Here is a 22,865-nt window from a genome sequence, read left to right on the forward strand (position 1 = left end):
GAGGGTTGCGATCCTGTTGCCGGTCCCCAGTACGGGCGCGACACTGAGGGTTGTGATCCCGTTACCGGTCAGTAAAAAAAGACAAAAAGGAAAAAAAAATTTTATTTTGAGATTGTTGTAGATTGACATGCTGGTGTAAGAAATAATAGAGCGATCCTGTATGTTTTCTCCAGTTCCCCCAGTGGTAACATTTTGCGGAACTACAGTACAATGTTGCAACCAGGATATGGACATTGACACAATCCACCCATCTTATTCAGGTTTCCCCAGTTTTACTTCTACTCGTTTTTGTATGCACACACATTCTATGCAAATTAATAAATTATACTTCAGAATAATTTTAGATTTACAGAAACATAAGGACAATAAAGAGCTCCCCCATCAGTCCCTCAGACTGTTTGTGTTTTTGATTACCCTGACAGTTTTGAGGAGTACTCATCTGGTATTTTGTAGAATGTCCCTCAGTTTGGGTTTGTCTGATGGTTCAACTGTGGTTGTAGGTTTGGGAGAGGAAGACCGCAGAGGTAAAGTGCCCTTCTCATCACATCCCATTAGGGTTGGTTGGTGAGCTCAGCTGGTTAGAGCACAGCCTTGTAACACCAAGGTCACGGGTTCAGATTCCTGTACTGGCCAGCCACCAAAACAAAACAAGGTACGTTGTATGGAGGGCGGTGCTATCAAGATGTCTTACCATTGTTGGTGGTAAGCTTGACCATGTGGCTGAGGTCATATTTGTGAGTTTTCCCACTATAGAATGACTCGTTTTCCCTCCTTTCATACTGTCCTTCTTGGAAGGAAGTCACTCTGCACAGGTCATCCTTGAGCAGACAGTTTTGTTCCTCCTCCTTGAAGGTGGAGTAGCTACATAATTATTTGGAATTTTTCTATATGGAAGACTTGCCCATTTATGTATTTATTCAAACATTTATATCAGTACAGACTTGAGCACTTTTATTTTATACTTTGGGTTAAAATCCAATACTACATTATTTTGTTGCTCCGATTGTTCTAGCTTTAGCCACTAGGAACTCTCTCAGTTGGCTCCTAGGTCCCTTTGACATGTCTACATTATTTTTGTTTTTGTTTGTTGTTTTTGAGCACTTTCTAACTTTCTAGTGCTTCAAGATGTTCTAGGCTCATTTTGTACAGTTTCTACCCCAGCCTTAGACTCTACCATTTCTCCAAGGATCCATGGTTCGTTTTATTGGAGGATGGAATTAGAAACCAAGATCTGGGCACTGGTGTGCTCATTGCTATTGGGGTATCATGGCTTCTCGGCCTCCTCAGGGGACAGAGCTAGGAAATAGGCGTGTGTATGCTAATCCGTGTGTACACACAGGTCTATAATTATGTTGCTATATATCCATCTGCATGCATATTAAGCTATGCATGAGTTCATGTTGATGTCTCCAACTCTAATCTAGTTGGGTCATTCTAGCCTGCCACTCTTGCTTATCTGTTCAGCAGAGAGAAACCTGGCTCGCACCATTCACAATCCATTTCTCTGTCTGTTCAGCCTCAGAATATATGTTTAGAGGTTTCAGAATTGTACCCTTTTGGGAAACAACCTATCCACCTAGTCTACCATGCTTAGGTATGGATCCTTTTCCCTTTAGTCTCACACTTTCCACTCATTTCCAAGCTACTTAGATTACCTTTGCCCCCAGGACTTTTCAGTGAGAGTGTGTCCTATGTCTGTAATACAACCAGATTCTTCTGTCATAGCCTGCTTTTCATCCTGGCATCCTCTGACTGCCTCATCAGTTACTTAAAATTTTGCACACATTAAGTTTTGCTCTTTGTGCTGTGAAGTTCAGTAGATTTTGATAGATGTATCCACCACTTCAGCACTACACAGAACAGTTTCACTGCCCTAAAAAAAGTCCCATATTCAATCCTCCCCAACTCCTGGGCAACCACTGATCTGTTCTCTATGTCTGGGTTTCCTTTTTCCAAAATATCATATAGTTGGGTTCATACAAGCTGTAGCCTTTTCAGACTCGCTTCTTTCATTTAGCAGTGTGAATTGCGTGGATTGATAGTTCATTCCTTTTGGGGTTTTGTTGTTTGTTTGTTTTCTTTTTTTGTTTGGCTTTTGGTGGCTGGCTAGTACAGGGATCAAACTCTGCACCTTGGGTTCATTCCTTTTTATCACTGAATAGTATTCCATGTTCCATCATTGGCTGAACTGTTTTCTTTTACGGCTTTTAATCTACTGATTCTCTCCTCATCCTTTTCTTTTTCTTAGTTTTTTGTTTTGTTTTGTTTTTTTCCTTTTGATTTATCTGTTGAATAACTTGGGCCTTTTGACTTGTTGACTTTCCCTGGATTTTGCTGATTGCACACTCATGCTGCAAGTTGAGAATGTTTTTGTTTTTGGCTGGCTGGCTGGCTGGTAAGGGGATCCAAACCCTTGACCATGGTGTTATGAACACCTTTTCCCAAATGAGCTAACCAGCCAGTCTCCAAATGTTTTTTTGTCCCCTGTATTTCCTGCAAATTGGCAGCCAGTCCAGAGGCTGGGTCAGACTTGAACTTGATTACCTTGGCAAGATCTTAAGTAGTGATATGTCTTCTATCAATACTCTCCTGTCTTTAGCGTACAGACCTCAGATTGGTATCAAGCAGACAGAAGCTTAGAAAGGAAGTAAGTAAACTCAATTTTGAGGGACTATAATAACCTACCTTACAGATTGAGTGTTTTTCTTGCCTCTTGTTTTATGTTAGCCAGCACGTGTAGCAGAGTGTTGAAGAACAGAAATTAAAATAGAACCAGTAAATTTTATTATTACAGCAGCTCTGGTAAGAGACTCCAGGAACAAAGTGGGAACAACAGATTAAAATGAGGCTTCAAGATAATCTGCTTGCTCCCTGTACGCAATCGTTTTATGTTAGCCAGCACGTGTAGCAGAGTGTTGAAGAAATTAAAATAGAACCAGTAAATTTTATTATTACAGCAGCTCTGGTAAGAGACTCCAGGAATAAAGTGGGAACAACAGATTAAAATGAGGCTTCAAGATAATCTGCTTGCTCCCTGTACGCAATGGCGGCAAGCTCAAATTTGCCCCAGCCCTGCTTCTGCCCAGATGTGTGCCCCTGGCCAGCTCCCAGCATCTCTTGGGCTTCCCTCATTTTCCATTTATGATAATAGTACATTGCATTTACCTTGCATTTTATAGAGCACTTTTCATATTTAATTTCATTTTGGTTTTGGCGCTTGTGATATACTTTTTAGATAGGTCTGGGAGGTAAGTCTTCTGACCTTCCCAAGGACACTGCTAGTAGATGCCAGATCTAGGCCTTAAAATTAGATCAGTCTGAGTTTATGCTTCTACTAAATGAGTTGGTCATTCCTGTAAATTGAAAGGGTTGGACTGTATGGATTCTAAGATCTATTTTAGCTCTGAGATGATTCAAAGGTATGAGTCTGGCTTTCTGAGGTTGGGTAATTTATTTGAGAAGATTGTCTTATTTTGGACAAGTCTTTAGCTTTTTAGTGCCACAATTTTTTTATGTCAAAAATAGAATGTTTATACCCATCTTTTCACTTTTATCAGAGCTCATGGTGATAGAAAAGAATTTTGAGTCCTTGAAAAAGTCACCGAAAAGGATGCATAAGATAATTAAACTTACTTTCTTAAAATGGTCACATTATGATAGACAGTAGTAGTTGGAAGTCATGGGTATTGTGTGAAATGTACGTTAGCTCTTAAAGTGCTGTTTCATGCTTATACACTTCTGTAAGCTGGACTCAGAATTCCCTGTGCAGTTAAGTCACCCCACCGGTGTGAGCCACACCTGTGGACTTCAAGGACTGTTCACTCTTGCCTCTCCCCATCCTTCTTGGGGGTGGGGTGGGGGAGTGTGAGAAAGGAGATAAGAAAGAATAGGATACCCAAAGGAATATTCTTAATATTGAGACTGAATTAATGGACTTTCAGTGTGTTTCTTGCATTATATAAAATCAACAACTACTAGATTAAATTATTGATCCTTCTATTCCTGTCACACACAACCTAGTTATGTTTCAGGATTTACGTGCAGGCTACTGAATCTACATGAATTAGTTTATAGGAGAAAGAGATTTACTACAGAAATCATTGCAAGGGCTACAGGAGCAGTGGACTCTAGGTTGACTTTCCAGGAGTGCTCACCAGCCTGCAGAACCCTTTGGCCTCTGCAGGCCCCGTAAAGTCACTGTGCTGCCTCCTCGACTAGAAGCTGTTAGATCTGCAAACTGACCTAACGTCGCTGCTGACTGAGGCACCAGGAATGGATTCTCCCTTAGAGCCTCTGGTGGGAGTGCCATCCTACCTCTTGCAGAAGCCACCCAGCCAGGAAGCTGTCTGCAGGGTGGGAAGCAGCCACAGCAGCCATGGGCTTCAGAAGCAATGCCCCTCTGCATGGTCCACGCCAGCAACGTGCATGCCCGCCCCGCCACTCTCCCTGGCTGATCAGACCAGCACCGTGTTCTGCAAATGTGTCCTAAATCATGTTGGTTCTGAGCTGCAAGGGTGTCTAAGGAGTTAGAATAATAGCTAACATGAATCCTGTATTCGTGTCCCATGGCTCTTATAACAAATTACCACAAACTGAGTGGCTGATAACAGCAGAAATTTATTGTCTCAAATTCTGAGGCCAGAAGTCCAAAATAAGGATAGAGGCACTGATACCTTCCTGTCTTGGTGGCTTCTGCAAGAGGTAATATGGCGCTCCCATCAGAAATCTACGGGAGAGGGGCCGGCCCGGTGGCGCACTGCTATAGTGCGCCGCTTGAGAGTGTGGTGGCGCTCCCGCCGAGGGTTCGGATCCCACATACGGACCGGTTCCCGCTCACTGGCTGAGCGAGGCGCGGGAGCAACACCGAGGGTTGCGATGCCGTTGCCGGTCCCGGTCCGGTACGGGGGCGACACTGAGGGTTGCGATCCGTTGCCGGACACAAAAAAAGACAAAAAAGAAAAAAAAAAAAAAAGAAATCTACGGGAGAGTCCACTCCTGGCCTCTTCCAGAGACTGGCCGCCCCCATCTTTATATTGCCTTCATTTCCATGTCTGATCTCTGCTTCTCTCGAGGATACTTGTCATGGCCTTTAGGGCCTGCCTGGATAATCAAGTATAATCTCATCTCAGGACCCTTAATTTAGCTTTTTCCAAATCAGGACATTCACAGATCTGGGGGTTAATCACCTGCCTTTGTTTAAACATCTTGAATATTGGTTTCAAACCTACAAATGTAATTATTATGAGTCTTATGATATCTAAGGTCAGTTTTCAGCTACTCTAGTTTATGGAGTAACTTTATCTTCTGTGGTAAATGAACTCAGGACACATATTATAAAAAACTTTCTGTAATTTAATAATGCCCATTTTAGGATCTAGAACTGAGCTGTGCAATATAGTTGTCACTAGCCACATATGCTATTTACACAAATTAAAATGAAATAAAATTTAAAATTCAGTTTCTTGGTTTCACTGCCTGCATTTCCAGAGCTTGATAGCTACATGTGGCTGGTGGCTACTATAACAATTCAGATGTACAACATTCCAACATTCTAGAATGTTTCTGTCAGACAGTGCTAATATGTAGAGAAATAATACAAAAGACATATAGTTAAGATTTTATGAATATATCAAAGACAACTTTCTGAATTCTGTATTTAGTGCCAAGTGCTTTGTTGGTTTGCTGTTTGATTGATGTTAGAAGAAGCAGCTATCTCTTCACTGTGTTGAATCCATCAGTCCAGTAAAATATGTCTTTACTGGTGAGTGGTGAACCCCCTACAGTTGAGCATCTGAGTTCTGTAAATGTCTGTAAACATATAAACACAGTCACCCAGAGGAAGACATTAGGTCCTTAATGAGTACTTTTTCCTTCTTCTTTCTCTTAGGGAATCTCTCAGGGATTCTGTTTATTCCATGTGAATTGATATCATACCCCTTATAAGAAAGAAACATTTATTCCATAGAATTCTGTAAAATTTTGATCTCTCTGCTGAAATTATACCTTTTGTATACAAACTTTTCTGATTCCCCTCAATTCTCCTTAATCAGATATGATTCTTTTAATTTTCATAGTATGTCATCTATATCTGTTAGTATACCCACATAGATTACCACTGTGTGTGTTTATTTTGTATTATGGTTTGTTATTCCTCCTCTTAAAGGAAGTGTAAACCTTGGTGACTTTTCATAAAGTGAACACACGCATGTCCCCGCTGCACAGAGGAGAGAGGACAGCACCCCAAACTCCAGAAACCCCCTCTTGCCCGTTCTTGGGCCCTACCCTCCACACTCAGGGGTATCCACTATCCAGACTTGCATAACCATCAGTTAGCTTTGCCTGTTTTTGTACTTCATATAATGGGAGCATACCGTATATACTTATTTGTGTCTAGCTGCTTTTACTTAGTGTTGTATTTGTGAGATTTACCCATGTTGCTAAGTATACCAAAGATTCCTTTATATTGCTACACGGCATTCTATTGAATACCACAATTTATTCTTTTTACTACTGATGAATGTTTTTGTTTATTTCCAGTGTTGGGGTATCACAAATAATATTGCTATGAACTGTGGAGGATATTGACATTAATGAGATAGAAATAAAACACATGTATTTCACAGGACCAAAGCCTGTAGTTTAGAAGGACCCAAAGTCCTGTAGTTTAGGAGGCCAGAGCCTCTAGCTTAGGGGGCCAAAGCTCAACCCTTTACAAAAATACGTAGAAATGCTAAGATGAAGACCAGAAAACTTTCACAGAACTAAAGCCTTTACCACAGATAAGAGAATTGAAGCACAGTGAAAATTGATTGCTCTGGGGGCAGTTGCCCTTGGTGTAGCTAAACCTAAATGATGGGAAAGTATGTGAGCTAAAATCTTCAAGGATATTCTGCTAGTTAGTGCTTGGGGGATGTTCCACATCTTACCCTAAGATGTTTCTTTGAGATTCTTGGGGAGTTAAGCACTGCTGTGGTGATTAATCTCATTGTTTCTTTTTGTACATCACATAGCTTAGTTTTATGACTCCTTTTGATGGTAAATTGCTTGAACTATTTTAAGTTATACCTGCTTTAATGAAGATTGTCACGTAGCCAGTTTGTTTGTTTTCACTATGAGTGATTAACCACCTGTTTTTCTTCTATAACTTCCTTGTCTTTACAATAAAAACTGAAGCAAAAATTGACTTGGGGCTGTGCCCCGGCTCTCCGCTCTTGAAGGGGTTTTCCCTGGGTGCAGTCCCTTTGGGCTTCCCATTGTTCTGAATACATGGGCTTTGAGTAACCTTTTGTGTCTCCGTCACTCTGCAAGAGGTGCCTATGAACATTCTTTTACGTGTCTTCTGTGGTATATAAACCAGGGAGTGGAATTGTTTGGCAATAAGGTAAAAATTCAGCATAATAGTTTTCCCTTAATACGTTTTTGAAAATAAGCCTACAATAGATAGTAAGAATACTAAAATGAATATCATATACATTTATCTAGAGTCATCAATTGTTAAATTTTTGCTCATTTGTTTTATGCCTTTAATATCTTTTTTCCTGAATCATCTGAGAGTTGGTTGTAGACTTCATGATAGTTTACATGTAAGTGCATTCCTAAAAACTAGGACATTCTTCTACATAACCACAATGCAATGATCACACTTGAAGTTTAATTTTGATATAATAGAATTATCTAATACAGTCATGTGTTGCTTAACGACATGGATACATGCTGTCATTAGGGGTCATTAGGCAATTTGATCATGTGAACATCATAGATTGTACTAACACAAACCTAAATGGTGTAGCGGACGATGCCCCTAGGATATATGGTACAGCCTGTTCCTAGGCTGCAAACCTGTACAGCATGTTATTGTACTGAATTCTGTAAGCAAGTGTAACACAATGATAAGTATTTGTGTGTCTAAACATATAAAGATAATGGGTTGTGCAACAACATTACCATGGCTACTGCTATGATGTCTCTAGGTGGTAGGAATTTTTCAGCTCCATTATAATCCTAAAGGACCACCATGGTATATGTGGTCTGTATACAGTGCATGACTATATACAGTCCATGGTTAAATATCCCAGTTGTCCATAATGTCCTTTATGAATCAGAAAGTTTGCAGATAGGATTCAGCCCAGGATCATGCCCAGTATTTATTTTCATGTCTCTCTAGATTCTGTTTATCTAGAATTCCCCACCTGTTGTTGTCTTTCATTACACTGACATTTTTGAAGAGCTCAGGCTAGTCATTTTGCAGAAAGTCCTTCCATTTGGACTTGTCTGAGTGTTTCTCATGAGCAGATTCAAGGTGAGCCTCATTTGTAGGAGCACCCCGTGGGTCCTCTATTTTGCTGGAGCCCATGGGTTACATTTGGTTAAGGTGGTGTTGGCCAGAGTCCTCTGTTGTAAAGGTAACTGTTGCCCTTTTAATTGGCAGAAGTAGTATCTGGGATGATACTTTGAAACTGTAAATACCCAGTGCCCCAAGGCAGAGAGATACATACATACGTATAATTTAATGTATTTTTTTACTGAGGTGAAATTCACATAACATAAAATTAACCATTTTACTATGGTTTTTTTTTTTTTTGGTTTCTGGCCAGTATAGGGATCAAACCCTGGATTACCAACCCGGGTTACCAACACCGTGCTCTAACCAGCTGAGTTGACTGGACAACCCCCACAGTTAACCCGTAAAGTGAATAGTTCAGCGCCATGTAGTGCATTCACAGCGCTGTGCGGTCACCACCCCACCTCCTTCGAGTTACAAAACATTTTCATCGCTTCCTGTTCTCCCTCTCCTTAGTACCTGGCAACCTCCAGTCTCAGTTCTGTCTTGGTGCATTCACCTATTCTGAACATTTCATGTAAATGTGATCTTTTGAGTTTGGCTTCCTTCACTTAGCATGTTTTTAGAGTTCAGTCATATTGTGGTCTGGATCAGTACTTCGTTCCTTTTCATGGTGGAATAACATTCAATCATGTCTGCACAAGTTTGTTTGTCCAGTCATCCATTGATGGGTGTTTGGGCCGTTTCCACTATTTTGGCTTTTGTGAATGACCCAGTATTTTTCTACCCAATGGTTTAACATTCGTTGATGATTCTTGTCTGAATCAGATTTCTATGAAGATTATAAAATGAAGATTTTGTATTTTTGTCTTTCCTACTACATTTCCTACTCCTTTGAAGAATGTGTGTGTTTATAGTGTTAATTTCAGTATGGACTTAGGGTTCTTTTTTTTTAATTCAGTATAAATAATCATTCTTGTTATTCATTTTTATGCTTAACTTGTACCAGAACTGCCCAGTGGGAATTCTTAACGTTGTCTCCTACTCATTTTTACATGTCCCTGTCAGGGCTGTAAGTTGGTGGTGTCGGGTGGTTTGGGTGTACAAGAGTTGTTTACCACTGGTGCTCGTAATTGCCGTGATTGAAATTTTAGGTTTCTGTGGCCTGTTTCTTGGTAATAAGCTTTTCCTTTTTCTTGTCCCTGTATGTTTGTTTGATTCATGTCCCTGCTGTGGTCTTAGAATTTGGGTTATCTTTTTTTTTTTTTTTGTGACCAGTAAGGGGATTGTAACCCTTGGCTTGGTGTCGCCTGCACCGCACTCAGCCAGTGAGCGCACCGGCCATCCCTATATAGGATCCGAACCCACGGCAGAGCACTGCTGCACTCCCAGCGCTGCACTCTCCCGAGTGAGCCACGGGGTCGGCCCAGAATTTGGGTTATCAAACCTAAATGATATCCTGGTTCAGGAGTTGCTACTGGAGTGGGGACAGGAGCTGGGTGTGGGCACCTGTTGGGACTTGGGTGGAGAATGTGGTGAACATTCCAGTAGCTCTGGTAGTTGATGTTGGCTGAGTTTTCTGGTATGGAGCTAGTTTCAAGTTAAATGAAGTCAGTCCCTTTTGGGGGAATTGAAAGGTTAACGAAGTAATCTTTTAGAGTAGTGAGGCTTTGAGGTGAACTTCCCATCCTTTCCTCCCTTAGCTGTCCAGTTGTGGGTTGTGCTTGCAGGTTTCCTTTGAGAATGCCTCTCTTGTCACACACTGCTTATTAATTCTCTTCTCTGAATTTCAGGCCAAGTCCTGCGTTTGCCATGTCTGTGGTGTCCACCTGAATAGGCTGCACTCTTGCCTCTACTGTGTCTTCTTTGGCTGTTTCACAAAGAAACATATTCACGAACATGCGAAGTCGAAACGGCACAACCTGGGTAAGGCGCCCTTCTGTGACGGGATAGTCATTGCCCCCAACTTCTGTTCTTGGAATCTCTACTTACAGTTGCACTCTTCCAAAAGACCACTTCTTTTAAGTAGAATAATTTGTGCCCTTTCTCCTGTGAAACCTTACAGGAGAAATGAAAGAGATAAATGGATTATATACCCAGTTTACCTTAAGGTTTTTAAATTGGTGTTAACATTTTATTTAACCTTAAATGATAAATGACAGTGGCTTACTGTTATGTTCAGCTAATTTTCTATGAAATGTTGATATGAAATCTTTTAGTACTTTCTCTGCCAATGAAATATCAGAACATTTGAAGCACAGTTAGAAATTAGATTAGGCAGGGCCGAGCCCGTGGCGCACTCGGGAGAGTGCAGCGCTCCCACCGCGGGTTTGGATCTTACATGGGGATGACCGGTGCGCTCACAGCGCTCACTGGCTGAGCGCAGTGCGGCCGGTCTCAAAAAGGACAAAAAAAAAAAAAAAAAAAAAAAAAAGAAAAGAAATTAGATTAGGCAATTTGCAAAGAAAGATCTTAAATCCAGTATTAGGTTATTGATGCCAACATGGAGTTGGGTGTATGTAGGTGATTTTTTTCTTTGCTTTCAGCAACGGGTTTTCATTGCTTCCAATAATAGAGGTTCATGAAAAGTCTAGCTTAGCACTTTGTGTGGCAAGATAAATTTACCATTCATATACTTAAAAATTCAATCTTCTTCCACATTCTGGAAGGTACATAACACTGAGCTTTGCTCTGGTTTTCTTTTCTTGCTGTGGTCATTAAATGTTTCTTTCTCTCCTGCAAAATAGCATTTTCAGTTAAATGATTGCAACCTTGCTAGGATGTCCTTCACAAAATCACTTTCAGAGGATCCAAGGCAGAGAACCTGTTTTAGAAAATATTTTGTGTGAGACTAGCAATTCCAGCTCAAGATATTTTTAGGCCTTTTCCCTTAAAGTGATGATACGATACTCTCTTGAAAACATTGGTCTAAAAAGTTGTAATTTAAAACAATATTATGCAAGCTTTTAAATCACTGCACTAATCCATGTCTCTTAAATCTCTCTATAAGGAGTACACATAGTAAAGGATAAATCCTGTGGTTTTAGCTGAGACTAACACATCATCATGTCTGTTTTTTTTCTCATTTTTTTTAAGTTGAGAAGTTTTTTTTTTTTTTTACTGACCGGTAACGGGATCGCAACCCTTGGTGTCGCGCCCGCACCACACTCAGCCAGTGAGCGGGAACCGGTCTCCACATGGGATCCGATCCCTCGGCAGGAGCGCCGCCACGCTCCCAAGCGGCGCACTCTCCAGTGCGCCACCGGGCCGGCCCTTAAGTTGAGAAGTTTTAAGGCAAAACAGATCTTTATTTTATATACATTTGAGCATCCCTAATATATCTGAAAGGCTCCAGAACCCAAAACTTTTTGAGCATTGACATGATGCTCAAAGAAGTGCTCGTTTGAGCTTTTTGGATTTGGAATCCTCAACTGGTGTGTATTCTGCAAATATTCCAAAATCTGAAATACGAAACACTTCTGGTCCCAATCATTTTGGATTGGGGTACTCAGCCTTTCTGATGTATTTATGAGCCAACATTTTATATGGACACGTGGAAGCTATCACCTTAATATCGTGCTGTTTGCAACAACTACAGTTGTTGTAAAGGAAACATGTCTTTAATTTCTAGGTGACAAGGTGCTAGTTCATATTAAATAAACATGAAAATTCACAAAAGAAAACCCATCCCTCATGATGTTTTATAATTTACCTCAAACTTTGTGAGTTTTTTTTTAAGTAATAGAGATGAACTTACAGTAACTAATTTGTCTCCAGTGTACATATCTCATTTGTGACTAATAACTAATTGCAACTGTTTGCAAAAAGGCCATTTAGAATGAGGGGCTCATGTTCTCAAAATGAGCTAACTCACCTTTTTGGAAGAAGAGCTCATGGCTTATAGGGCTCTCCCCAGCCACAGATGAGCCAGACGCCTGACCAGAGGAAAGAGACCAGGCAGTTAGTGATGACATCTTACATTGAGTAACTGGAGGGAAAGGACACTGGTCAGGACAGTGTGGGTGTAATACTATTCTGTGGTATCTCCTTTGTGTCGATATTTGTTTTTAGTAATATAAATGAAGAGTATTCCTGCCATATCTGATTCTTAGGCTGCTGTTACACCTGGCTGTGATTCAGTGTGGTTAAAAGGTTATGGAAAATTGGAAATATATTTGTACTTAAGAAAATTGTCTGAAGAATCTTATTGTTACCCAGCATTATCTATAAAAATCTTTTCAGAAATTTGTGGTGTTAATTCATTTTAGCAAACAATTAACAAACTGCCCTTACTTCTGCTAGAATGAATAAATTTTTATAAAGTTTGCTTTAAGAAACAAAACCATGAATGGGAGAAGGATCCAGCTGTTCACTGGGTTAGAATCCACGAAATTCTTGAAGGTTAAATGTGTGTGGTAAGGCTAGAAATTAATTTTAAGTTTCCTTTGTGACTTGATATATAGGTTTTTGACCATTTAGTATGACGTCAGCAGTGGATTTTTCGTACATGTCTGCTTATCATATTGAGGAAGCTACCTTCTGTTCCTAGTTTATTCAGCGTTTTTATCATGAAAGGGTATTGAATTTTGTTAGATGCTTTTTCTGTATCAATTGAGATGATCGTGTGAGTTTTTTCCCTTTATTCTGTTCATGTGTTGTATTACATGGATTGATTTGGTTTTCATATGTTCAACTCTCATTATATTGCAGGAATAATCTCATTTGGCCATCGTATAAGATGCTTTTAATATGCTGTTGAATTAACTTTGCTAGTATTGTGTGAAGGATTTTTGCATCAGTGTTCATAAGGGATATTAATCTGTACTTTTCTTGTGGTGTCTTTGACTTGGATATCAGGGTAACGCTGGCCTCACAAAATGGGTTAGGAAGTGTTCCTTTTCTCTTCTACTTTTTGAAAGAGTTTAAGAAGGATTGGTGTAATTCTTTGAATGTTTGGTGGAATTCACCAGTGAAGTCATCTGGTACTGGGCTTTTATTTGTTGGCAGGTTTTTGGTAACTGATTCAACCTCCATACTAGTTATAGGTTTATTCAGATTTTCTATTTTTTAATGAGTCAGTTTTGGTAGATTGTGTGTTTTGGGGAATTTATCCATTTCATCCAATTTGTTGGCATACAATTGTTCATGGTGTTCTCTTATAATTCTTTTTATTTTGGTAAAGTCAATAGTAATTCTCTCACTTTCATTTCTAATTTTATTTATTTATTTTTTAATCATATATTTTTCGGTGACTGGCCAGTACAGGGATCGAACCCTGGACCTTGGTGTTATCAGCACTGTGCTCTAACCACCTGAGCCACTTCTGATTTTAGTTACTTGCGTCTTCTCTGTTTTGTTCTTTGTCAGTCTAGCAACAAGTTTGTCAATTTTGTTGATCTTTTCAGAGAAGAAATTTTTGGTTTTATTGATTTTTTTTTCCTAATTTTCTATTCTCTATTTTATTTATCTCCACTCTAATCTTTATTATTTTCTTCCTTCTGCAGGCATTGGGTTTAGTTTGCTCTTATATTTTATTTTTCCTAGTTCCCTGAAGTACACAGTTAGATTATTGATTGAGATCTTTCTTCTTTTTTAATATAGGCATTGACAGTTGCAAATTTCCCTCTTAGCACTGCTTTCTGCATCCCATAAGTTTTGGGGTGATGTGTTTTTCATTGTCATTTGTCTCAAGGTATTTTCTGATTTCACTGCAATTTTTTTTTTTTTGACTCATTGGTGAGTATTTTTGTTTGATTTCCACATATTTGTAAATTTTCTAGTTTTGCTTCTGTTACTGATTTATAGTTTTATTCCATTGTGATCAGAAGAGATTCTTTTATGATTTGATGCTACAGCTGCTGTGGAAAACAGTCTGGCAGTTTCTCAAAAAGCTCCACACAGAATTTACCATATGATCCAGCAGTTCCACTTCTAGTGATACACCCAAAAATATTGAAAGCAGCAATTCGAACAGATGTTTGTACGCCAGCGTTCATTGCAGCATTATTCACAATAGCTGAAAGGTGGAAACAACACAACTGAGCATTGACATATGAGTGGACAAACAAAATATGACATATACATACAATGGAATATTATTCAGCCATAAATAGAAATGAAGTTGTGATAGACACTACAGCATGGATGAACCTTGCAGACATGGTAAGTGAAATAAACCATATCTAAAAGGATGAATACTATGCAATTCTACTTACGTGAGACTAGGCAAGTTCGTAGACAGAAAGTAAGTTAGGAGTTACTAGGTGCTGGGGTCGGGGAGAGGGAGTTAATGCTTAATTGTTACAGAGTTTTTGTTTGAGGTAATGAAAAAGTCTCGAAAATAAATAGTAATGATGGTTGCACAACATTGTGAATACAAGTGATGACACTGAATTTTACACTTAGAAAGGGACAAAGTGGCAAACTTTATGTTCTATATATTACCGTAACTTAAAAAATTATAATGTAATATACCAACAATCATTGAATTAATCGTATACTTTAAACGGGTGAATTGTATGGAATGATAATAAAACTGTTTAAAATAGGTGCTAGGCCAAGTAAAGTGCATCCCCACAGACCTAGGGGGATAAAAGTTGTGAAAGAGATATGAGATTGAAGTTTTTAATTCAACAGCTCTTCTTAATATCTGAAAATGAGTGTTAATTGCCCAAAGAAGATTATTGTTATAGTTTAATATGATCAAAGAGCTAAGGAGCATACTAAAAGACAGTAGCTGGATGAACTGTGCTTTTTCTTTTGTACGTCAGTGAGTTCAGACTGTTCAGTGAACCAGGTTCATGTGGCATTGAGACTTGTAATGTAGTTAACCTCGCAGACAACGTTGCAGTCTTGGCAGTACCGTCACCCGCGTATAGATGGGAGCACTAAGGTTGTGGCGGACTGTTTGCTGTGCCTGGTGCCTAACGTGCAAGAAGTAGATACTCTGCTAAACTTGCTAAGCAACTTTCAACATATGCTGAGCAAATGAGGATTAAGTACCTTGTCCAGATCATGTAACCAAGAAATGGCAGAGGCAGGATTCAGGTCCAGGCTTGTTAGACTCCAAAGCCTGTGCTCTTTTTTTTTTTTTTTTTTAAAGCAGTACATTTATTATCTACCTATCTTCTGCTCCCCTACACTTTCCCCTCCCCCTTCCCCCACATTACGGAGGGAAAACACATTTGGTTTACTTTAATGCCTAAATTACTGTCCTTCTAAAGCAGGTAACAGGTAAAGTTATACCTGAGTGTGAATTAACGGGATTGGATTGCTGCTCCTTGGGAGATTGGCATGGAGGGAGGAGAGTGGGAAAGCAAAGCTTGAAAGTGTTAAGACTGGCATGAGAAAAATGAGGAGGGGGGAGTCACTGGTTCTCCCTCCTCTGTGCATGCTGCACCACCCCACCACCGTCCCAGACAGGTTCGTATGCTTCATGCACTGTTGGTGTTTGCTCATCACTTGATGGAAGGTGTTCTGCCAGGTGTTCAAGGCAGTTCAGTTGAGCAGCCTAGTGTTGTATGAGGAACAGGGAACCCTTTTTTTGGTGGGTGGCCAGCACAGGGATTGAACCCTGGAGCTCGGTATCAGCACCACGCTCTAACCAACTGAGCTCAACAGCTAGCCCCAAGGAACAAGAAACCTTGATTGCCTTGTGGCCAAGTTCTTCTTCATCTAAGGGATATCTGGTGGCATGATCAAGTGGGACCTGAAGTGGATTATTAGATCATTTACTCAACTGAGCATGCAGTTTTAATCAGAGCAGCACGAGAAGCCTAAAGTGAGTCTTCCTGAATATTGTGGGTGATGCTCTTACGAACAGAATGATAGTAGTAAACTGACGTATAAAAACAAAAGCAGACATCATCCTCTAGCAGTAGGAGAGCCCCTACAACACAGGGCGCGTCTCCACACTGACCGGACAAGTGTTTCAATCTCATTCTAGGCAGTTACATTCCTATACAGTACTTCAGCCCTTTGTCTTGGCACAGTCAAGGCTTTGTCCTTAGAATAGTTACTTTGGACTATGAAATAATTTTCCAAGGGAACTACCTTGATTGTAGATGTTGGTTTGGGTTTTTAAATTTTATGTTGAGGTGACATTCACATAACATGTGATTAACCATATTAAAGTGTACAGTCCAGTGGCATTTAGGACACTTGCAGTGATGCGTGACCACTGCCTCTCTAGTTTTAAATCTTTTTCACATCTCAGAGCACCCCATGTCCATTAACTAATCACTGCCCATCCCCCCATCCCCTGACAACTGCTAGTCTGCTTTTTGTCTCTCTGGATTTGCCTGTCCTGGATATTTCATATAAATGGAACCATCCAATATGTGACCCTTTGCATCTGGCCTCTTTTTGTTAGCGTGTTTTCAAAATTCATCCAAGTTGTAGTATGTGTTAGTTTTTCATCGCTACAATTTGTATGGTCAAATAATATTCCATTGTGTGTATATACACCACATTTTCTTTATCCATTCATCCGTTGATGGACATTTGGGTTGTTTGACCTTTTGGCTCTTATGACTAATGCTGCTGTAAACATTCATGTGTAATTAATTCTGTGTGGGTGTAAGTTTTCATTTCTCTAAGATATGTACCTAGAACTGAGATGGCTGGATCACATGGTAACACTTGCGTGAAACCAGCCTTCCCTACGGTGCCGAACCCTCTTACATCCCTCCAGCAGGGTGTGAGGGTCAGGTTTCCCCACATCCTCTCCATGCTCTGTTCTTTTCCTCTTTTTTTTTTTTCTTTTTTTAAATATTCATCATAGTGAGTGTGAAGTAGTATCTCATTGTGACTTTGATTTGCATTTTCTTAATGACCAGTGAAGTTGAACATTTTTTATGTGCTTACTGGGTCATTTGTATATGTTTGGAGAAATATCAGTTCAAGTCCATTGCCTGTTTTTTAAATGGGTTGTCATTTTTTTATATATATATATATATATATATATATATTTTTTTTTTTTTTTTCTGGATAGTTGACTCTTGGCAGGTACATGATTTGCAATTAGTTTCTCTCATTCGGTAGGTTGTCTTTTCACTTTCTTGGTAATGTCTTTTTATTTATTTTATTGTGATAAAACATATATAACATAAGGATTGCCATTTGAAGCATCTTTAAGCATATAATTGCATGTTATTACATTCACAATGCTGTGTGACCACCACCTCTATCTATTTCTGAAACTTTTTCATCAATCTAAACATAAACTCTGTATCCATTAAGCAATAACTTCTCATTATTTCTTCCCCCAGTTTCTGGTAACCTAATTTACTTCTGTCTCTGAAAAAAAATTGTTTTAATTTATTTTTTCTTAATTGACCCATGATAATTGTATGTATTTATGGAGTACAATGTGATATTTTGGTACATTTTTACAGTGTGCAACAATCATATCAGGGTATTTAGCAAATCCACCACCTCAAATATTTATCTCTGTGTTGGGAACATTCAAAATCCTCTCAATGAGCTACTTGAAGTTATGCAGTAATTAATTGTTGGCTGTAGTTCCCCTATATTGCTGTAGATCACTAGGACCTTATTCTTCCTGTCTCTTGACAATTTTCTATCCATTGACCACTCTCTCCCCCTCTCCTCCCCCTGCCCCCTCCCCTCCCCTTGCCAGTCTCTAATAACCACTGTTCTACTCTCTACTTCTATAAGATCAACTTTTTTAGCTTTCACATTACGAGTGGTTATTTCTCTTTCTGTGCCTGGCTTATTTCACTTAACATAATTTTCTCCAAACTCATGCATTTTGCTGCACGTGGCAGAATTTCATTTTTTTTTTTTTTTCCTTTTTGTCTTTTTTACTGACCGGTAACGGGATCGCAACCCTCGGTGTTGCACCCGCACCGCGCTCAGCCAGTGAGCGGGAACCGGTCTCCACATGGGATCCAAACCCTCGGCGGGAGCACCGCTGCACTCCCAAGCGGGTGCGCCACTGGGCCGGCCCAGAATTTCATTCTTTTTATGACTGAATAGTATTCCATTGTGTATATTTGAACCACATGTTCTTTATCCAGTCATTCGCTGATGGACATTTAGGTTGGTTCCAAATCTTGGCTGTTGTGGCTAGAGCTGCGATGAACATGGGAGAACACGTATCCTTCTGACTTGATTTCCATTCCTTTGGATACATACCCAGCAGTGGGATTGCTGAATCATATGGTAGTTCTATTTGATCATGTCTTTTAAAGACATGAAGTCTTTTGATGCATAAAGTTTTAAATTTTGATGAAGTCTAGTTTACCTGCTTTTTCTTTTGTTACTTGTGCTTTTGGTGCAAAATGCAAGGTCATAAAGATTTCCTTTCCTTCTAAAAGTTTCATGCTTTTCACTCATATTTAGGTCTGTGATCCATTTTGAGTCAAGTTTTGTATGTGGATTGAGGTAAGGACCCTGCTTCATTTTTTTGTATGTGGACATCCAGTTGTCCCAGTGCTATTTGTTACAGGGACTGTTCTGTCCCCAGAACACTCACGGCACCCTTTCAACATCAGTTGGCTTTGCACAGCGGGAGTGTTGCCATGTGGAAGCGCCTTGGAGAAGGGCTTAATCTAGGAGGACTTCAACATGCTCTGGGTGGTTGTGCCCCTTCCCTCAGCTGGTATTTTTGTTGTCGGCTGTGTGTGTGGCATACTCAGTGAATGCCTCTGCTTGCCTGAAGATCCCACTTTCCTTACTGTAAGCTTGTGTCTGACAGATTTCTCCCTGATGTCCACACACTGAGAGTGGCACTGCTCGTGAATATGTAGTGCCAAAGGACAGTTGGCTTCACTTTCTGTGACAGCTCTGAGGAAGACTTTAAAATACTTCAGTTTGTTGGAATTTTGCCAGTTTTTTGAGGGGGGCAAAGGGTAACTATGGAATTCTTAAATTGCTGTTTTGAGTTTTAATAGATCTGCTTTAGAGGACTTTACAGATCTACCATAATATTAATTTAGGATGTAGTAACTCAAGACGAAATAAAATAGAACTGATTTTTTGAAAAGACATCACTATTTATCAGGAGGCATACTTAAGTTGTATGTGCTAACTTAATCTTCACACAGACCTGTGAGGCATTAGTACCATTACTATCACTATTTTACCAAAGGGGAAACTGAGGCTCAGAGAAGTGGAGTAATTTGTCAAAGGGACATAACTTGCAAGTGGCAGAGCTAGGATTGATACCAGCTGTTCTAAATCAGTGCTCTCCACTCTGTTTCAGTGCCTCCCAGCATCTGCTACGTCTTTATGAATTTAAGCCCCCCCTATTTTTTTTTATTATTTAATTGAGAGTACCTTTCTTCCAGATGCTCAAAGGACTTCATCTTATTTATCTTTATAATAAGTGATTAAGAACGCTGATATTATTCCTATTTTATAGATGATGTAGTTGGGAAAGTGCATTGGACCCACCTGCAGGTGGGCAGCAGGCATCTCTGGGTCCAGATGTCAAGGTTTTCCGGGTAGAAACTATTTTACTTCTGTTCTTAAAGTCAGTGTAGCAAATAGCTGCCAACAGCAGAGGTAACAGAAGATGGCTGTTGCATTCTTTTTTGTAAAGTATCAGGAATTCTAGATGTAGTAAAGCATAGTTACTGTATGTCACGATTCCTGTCAGGAATACTTATGGACTTAAAATAACCAATGAAATTTTATTCATTTTAAATGTCACACTTTGAGAGACGGCAGCAGAGGTTCTGATACTTGAATATTAGGTCCTTTGTAAAGTATGGATTGGCACTTCTCTTCGATTCCTCAGCCATTGGTAGGAAAGTACTCACCCCTCACCTGCTCAGGACCGGTGGTCTAAGTGGGAGGATGTCCTTTTGGACCAGGGTGCTGGGACATGAGCAGGAGGTGATTTAGACAGTCAGTGTCTGAAAATCTTGCTTACATGTTTAACTCTGTGTCCTGAAGTGTTCCTCTTTAACTTTTAATTAAACGTTTTATCTCTACCCCCTTTCTCTTTTCAGCCATAGATCTGACATATGGAGGTATATACTGCTTCTTGTGTCAGGACTACGTATATGACAAAGACATGGAAATAATCGCCAAAGAAGAACAGCGGAAAGCCTGGAAGATGCAAGGTTTGCTTTTGCCTAAATTCACCTTCCTGATCTATCTCTTAATCCTGCAGTTCCCTTGTGTCCATCAAGGGCAGAGCTCAGTAAGAGGGAGAAATACATTGGGGAAGCATGAGTCTGGCAAGTGGCAGACACATTTGTGCAGGTCAATTATGGCTTGGTGGGAAGAGACCCCGCCTGCTCACTCCTTCCTGAGAGTGCACGGCAGAGCCCACTGAGGACACAGAAGAGGCAGGAGAGGGGCTGGCCACGCAGCTGCCCATGTGCATAGCCTGCCGGGTGCTCCCCTAGCCCACGACCATCCCCCCAACTCCCCACCTCCCACCTCCCCAGCCTGCAATTGTTGGGAGGGGCTCTGTGGGACCGAGGAAGAAGAACGCACACCAGCAAAGCACCGCCTCACCTGCTGGACCATGACTCAGCGCCCAGACATCCTGAGGAGTGGTTTGCCCTCAGTGTTACGGTATCTTAGGAAGCGATCTCTCTGCAGTAATAGTGAAAATAAACATACCGGTTCCTTCCAGGAGGGAAGACCATTTTTCTGATGAAATGGTTGTGAAATCTCCTTTAAAACTCTGAATTGTCTGGGTGATGTCAAATCTGTGTCAACAGAATGAAATGGTCAGGTTGAAAATGGAGTGGTCTACCACTTACCTGTCCTGGGTAGGTGAGACTTACTCTCCCACCAGGTGCCTGTGTCACTCTGTCATCCATCTGGCTTTCTCACCTGCCGTCATTTCCCCATCCATTCCCGTACTCTTTTTGGCTTCATAGAGTCATAGATACACAGACATTATGCAACCATGTTTTTCTTTTTTCATTTCCTCTTGGTACCCTGATTTTTTTTTCTTTCTTTAATTTTCAGTTCCAACAGGTGCTCATAGTGGTTTATAATGACAGTGATAGGGCCGGCCCCGTGGCGCACTCGGGAGAGTGCGGCGCTCCCGCCACGGGTTCGGATCCTATATGAGGATGGCCGGTGCGCTCACTGGCTGAGCGTGGTGCGGGCGACACCAAGCCAAGGATTGCGATCCCCTTACCGGTCACACACACACACAAAAAAAAGACACACACACACAAAAATGACAGTGATGAGTATAATCTGCCCCAGTTGACAGTGAGCATCTCATCTCTCAAGCAGCAGGACCACCACTGTTTACAAAGGGTACATGTAAACTGGGCACCTGTTGTACACATTTGTGCCTTGATTGTTCTCCATTAGACATAGCCCCTTGTTTAATGGAAGAATAGAAACAGGTACTCTCAGTGATCAAAATTATTTGTGTTTAACAGATATTTTTTGGAGTTTAAGTGTCCTGCACAAGAAATAATATACCCACACTTAGTTGTGGTGTTGTTAATAACAGGTCTTTTTAAATACAGATCCCTTTGACTTGTTTTTCGCTATTCTTTTCCCCTTGAAAAATTTAATAACATTGCAATTAAGTGTGGGTATATTATTTCTTTGTGCAGAACACTTAAACCACAGGGGTAAGAAATGCATGTCCTGGGCCGGCCCGGTGGCGCACTGCTACAGTGCGCCGCTTGGGAGTGCGGTGGCGCTCCCGCCGAGGGTTCGGATCCCACATACAGACCAGTTCCCGCTCACTGGTTGAGCAAGGTGTGGGCGCAGCACCGAGGTTTGCGATCCTGTTGCCGGTCCCGGTCCGGTACGGGTGCAACACTGAGGGTTCCGATCCGTTGCCGGACATGAAAAAAGACAAAAAGGAAAAAAAAAATCTCAGGTGTCCCGCACAGCAAACGCAGCCTCGTCTGCTTTTGTGGATGACTTTTGAGTGCAGCAGAGCCATGCCTGTTCACTTACATGTTGGTCAGTGGCTGCTTTTGTGCTACAGCTGCAGAGTTGAGTAGTTGGATAGAGACAATCTGGCCTGCAAAGCCTAAATTACTTACTATCTGGCCCTTTTCAGAGAAAGTTTGCTGACCTCGGGTCTAGCCTAACCTGTTACTAAGTACCTCCAGCATACCATTAACTACTGGGGTCACTGCAGCAAACAGGCTGAATCAAACTATTGGAGGACCAGAATAGGAGAAAGAAGGGTACAATTGAGAAATAAGTGGGTGGTTGTCAATAGTTTCACCTGGGCTGCTATTAGGCGATAAATTCATCTCTCATAGATTGTTTTTAAAACTTAGGGTTTTTTAGGGTATAGTTTACAGTCAGTAAAATTTACCTTTTAGTGTATAGATCTGTGAAGTCAGAGAAATGCACAGGTATGTAACTACTGCCACGCGCAGGGCAAAGAAAAGTTCTGTCACCTCCCAAAACTCCCTCGTGCCCTTCAAATTTATGATGGGATTATTTACACAGAAAATGCCAAAGAATCTAGAAAAAGTTGCTAGAACTAAAAAATGAGTTAGTACAGTCACAGGACAAAGGTCAATACAGAAAAAAAGCGCCCCCCCCCCCCCCCCCCCCCCCCCCCCCCTTTCCTTTCCCAAGGACCCCCCCTGTTTTAAAAAAAAAAGAAACC

The 22,865-nt window shown here is 40.6% G+C and overlaps 1 protein-coding gene across 1 annotated transcript in view; it reads left to right on the forward strand.

The window, feature by feature from the left end:
- The window catches only part of USP22 (ubiquitin specific peptidase 22), a 44,106-nt gene that overhangs the window by 1,958 nt on the left and 19,283 nt on the right, over nucleotides 1-22,865 (forward strand). The window contains exons 2-3 of the mRNA XM_008579007.1: nucleotides 10,075-10,207; nucleotides 20,260-20,373. Coding sequence (XP_008577229.1) covers nucleotides 10,075-10,207; nucleotides 20,260-20,373 — 247 coding nt within the window. The remainder of the gene's footprint in view (nucleotides 1-10,074; nucleotides 10,208-20,259; nucleotides 20,374-22,865) is intronic.

The sequence above is a fragment of the Galeopterus variegatus genome, unplaced genomic scaffold (genome assembly GCF_000696425.1).
Source record: "Galeopterus variegatus unplaced genomic scaffold, G_variegatus-3.0.2 Scaffold1798, whole genome shotgun sequence".
NCBI lineage: Eukaryota > Metazoa > Chordata > Mammalia > Dermoptera > Cynocephalidae > Galeopterus > Galeopterus variegatus.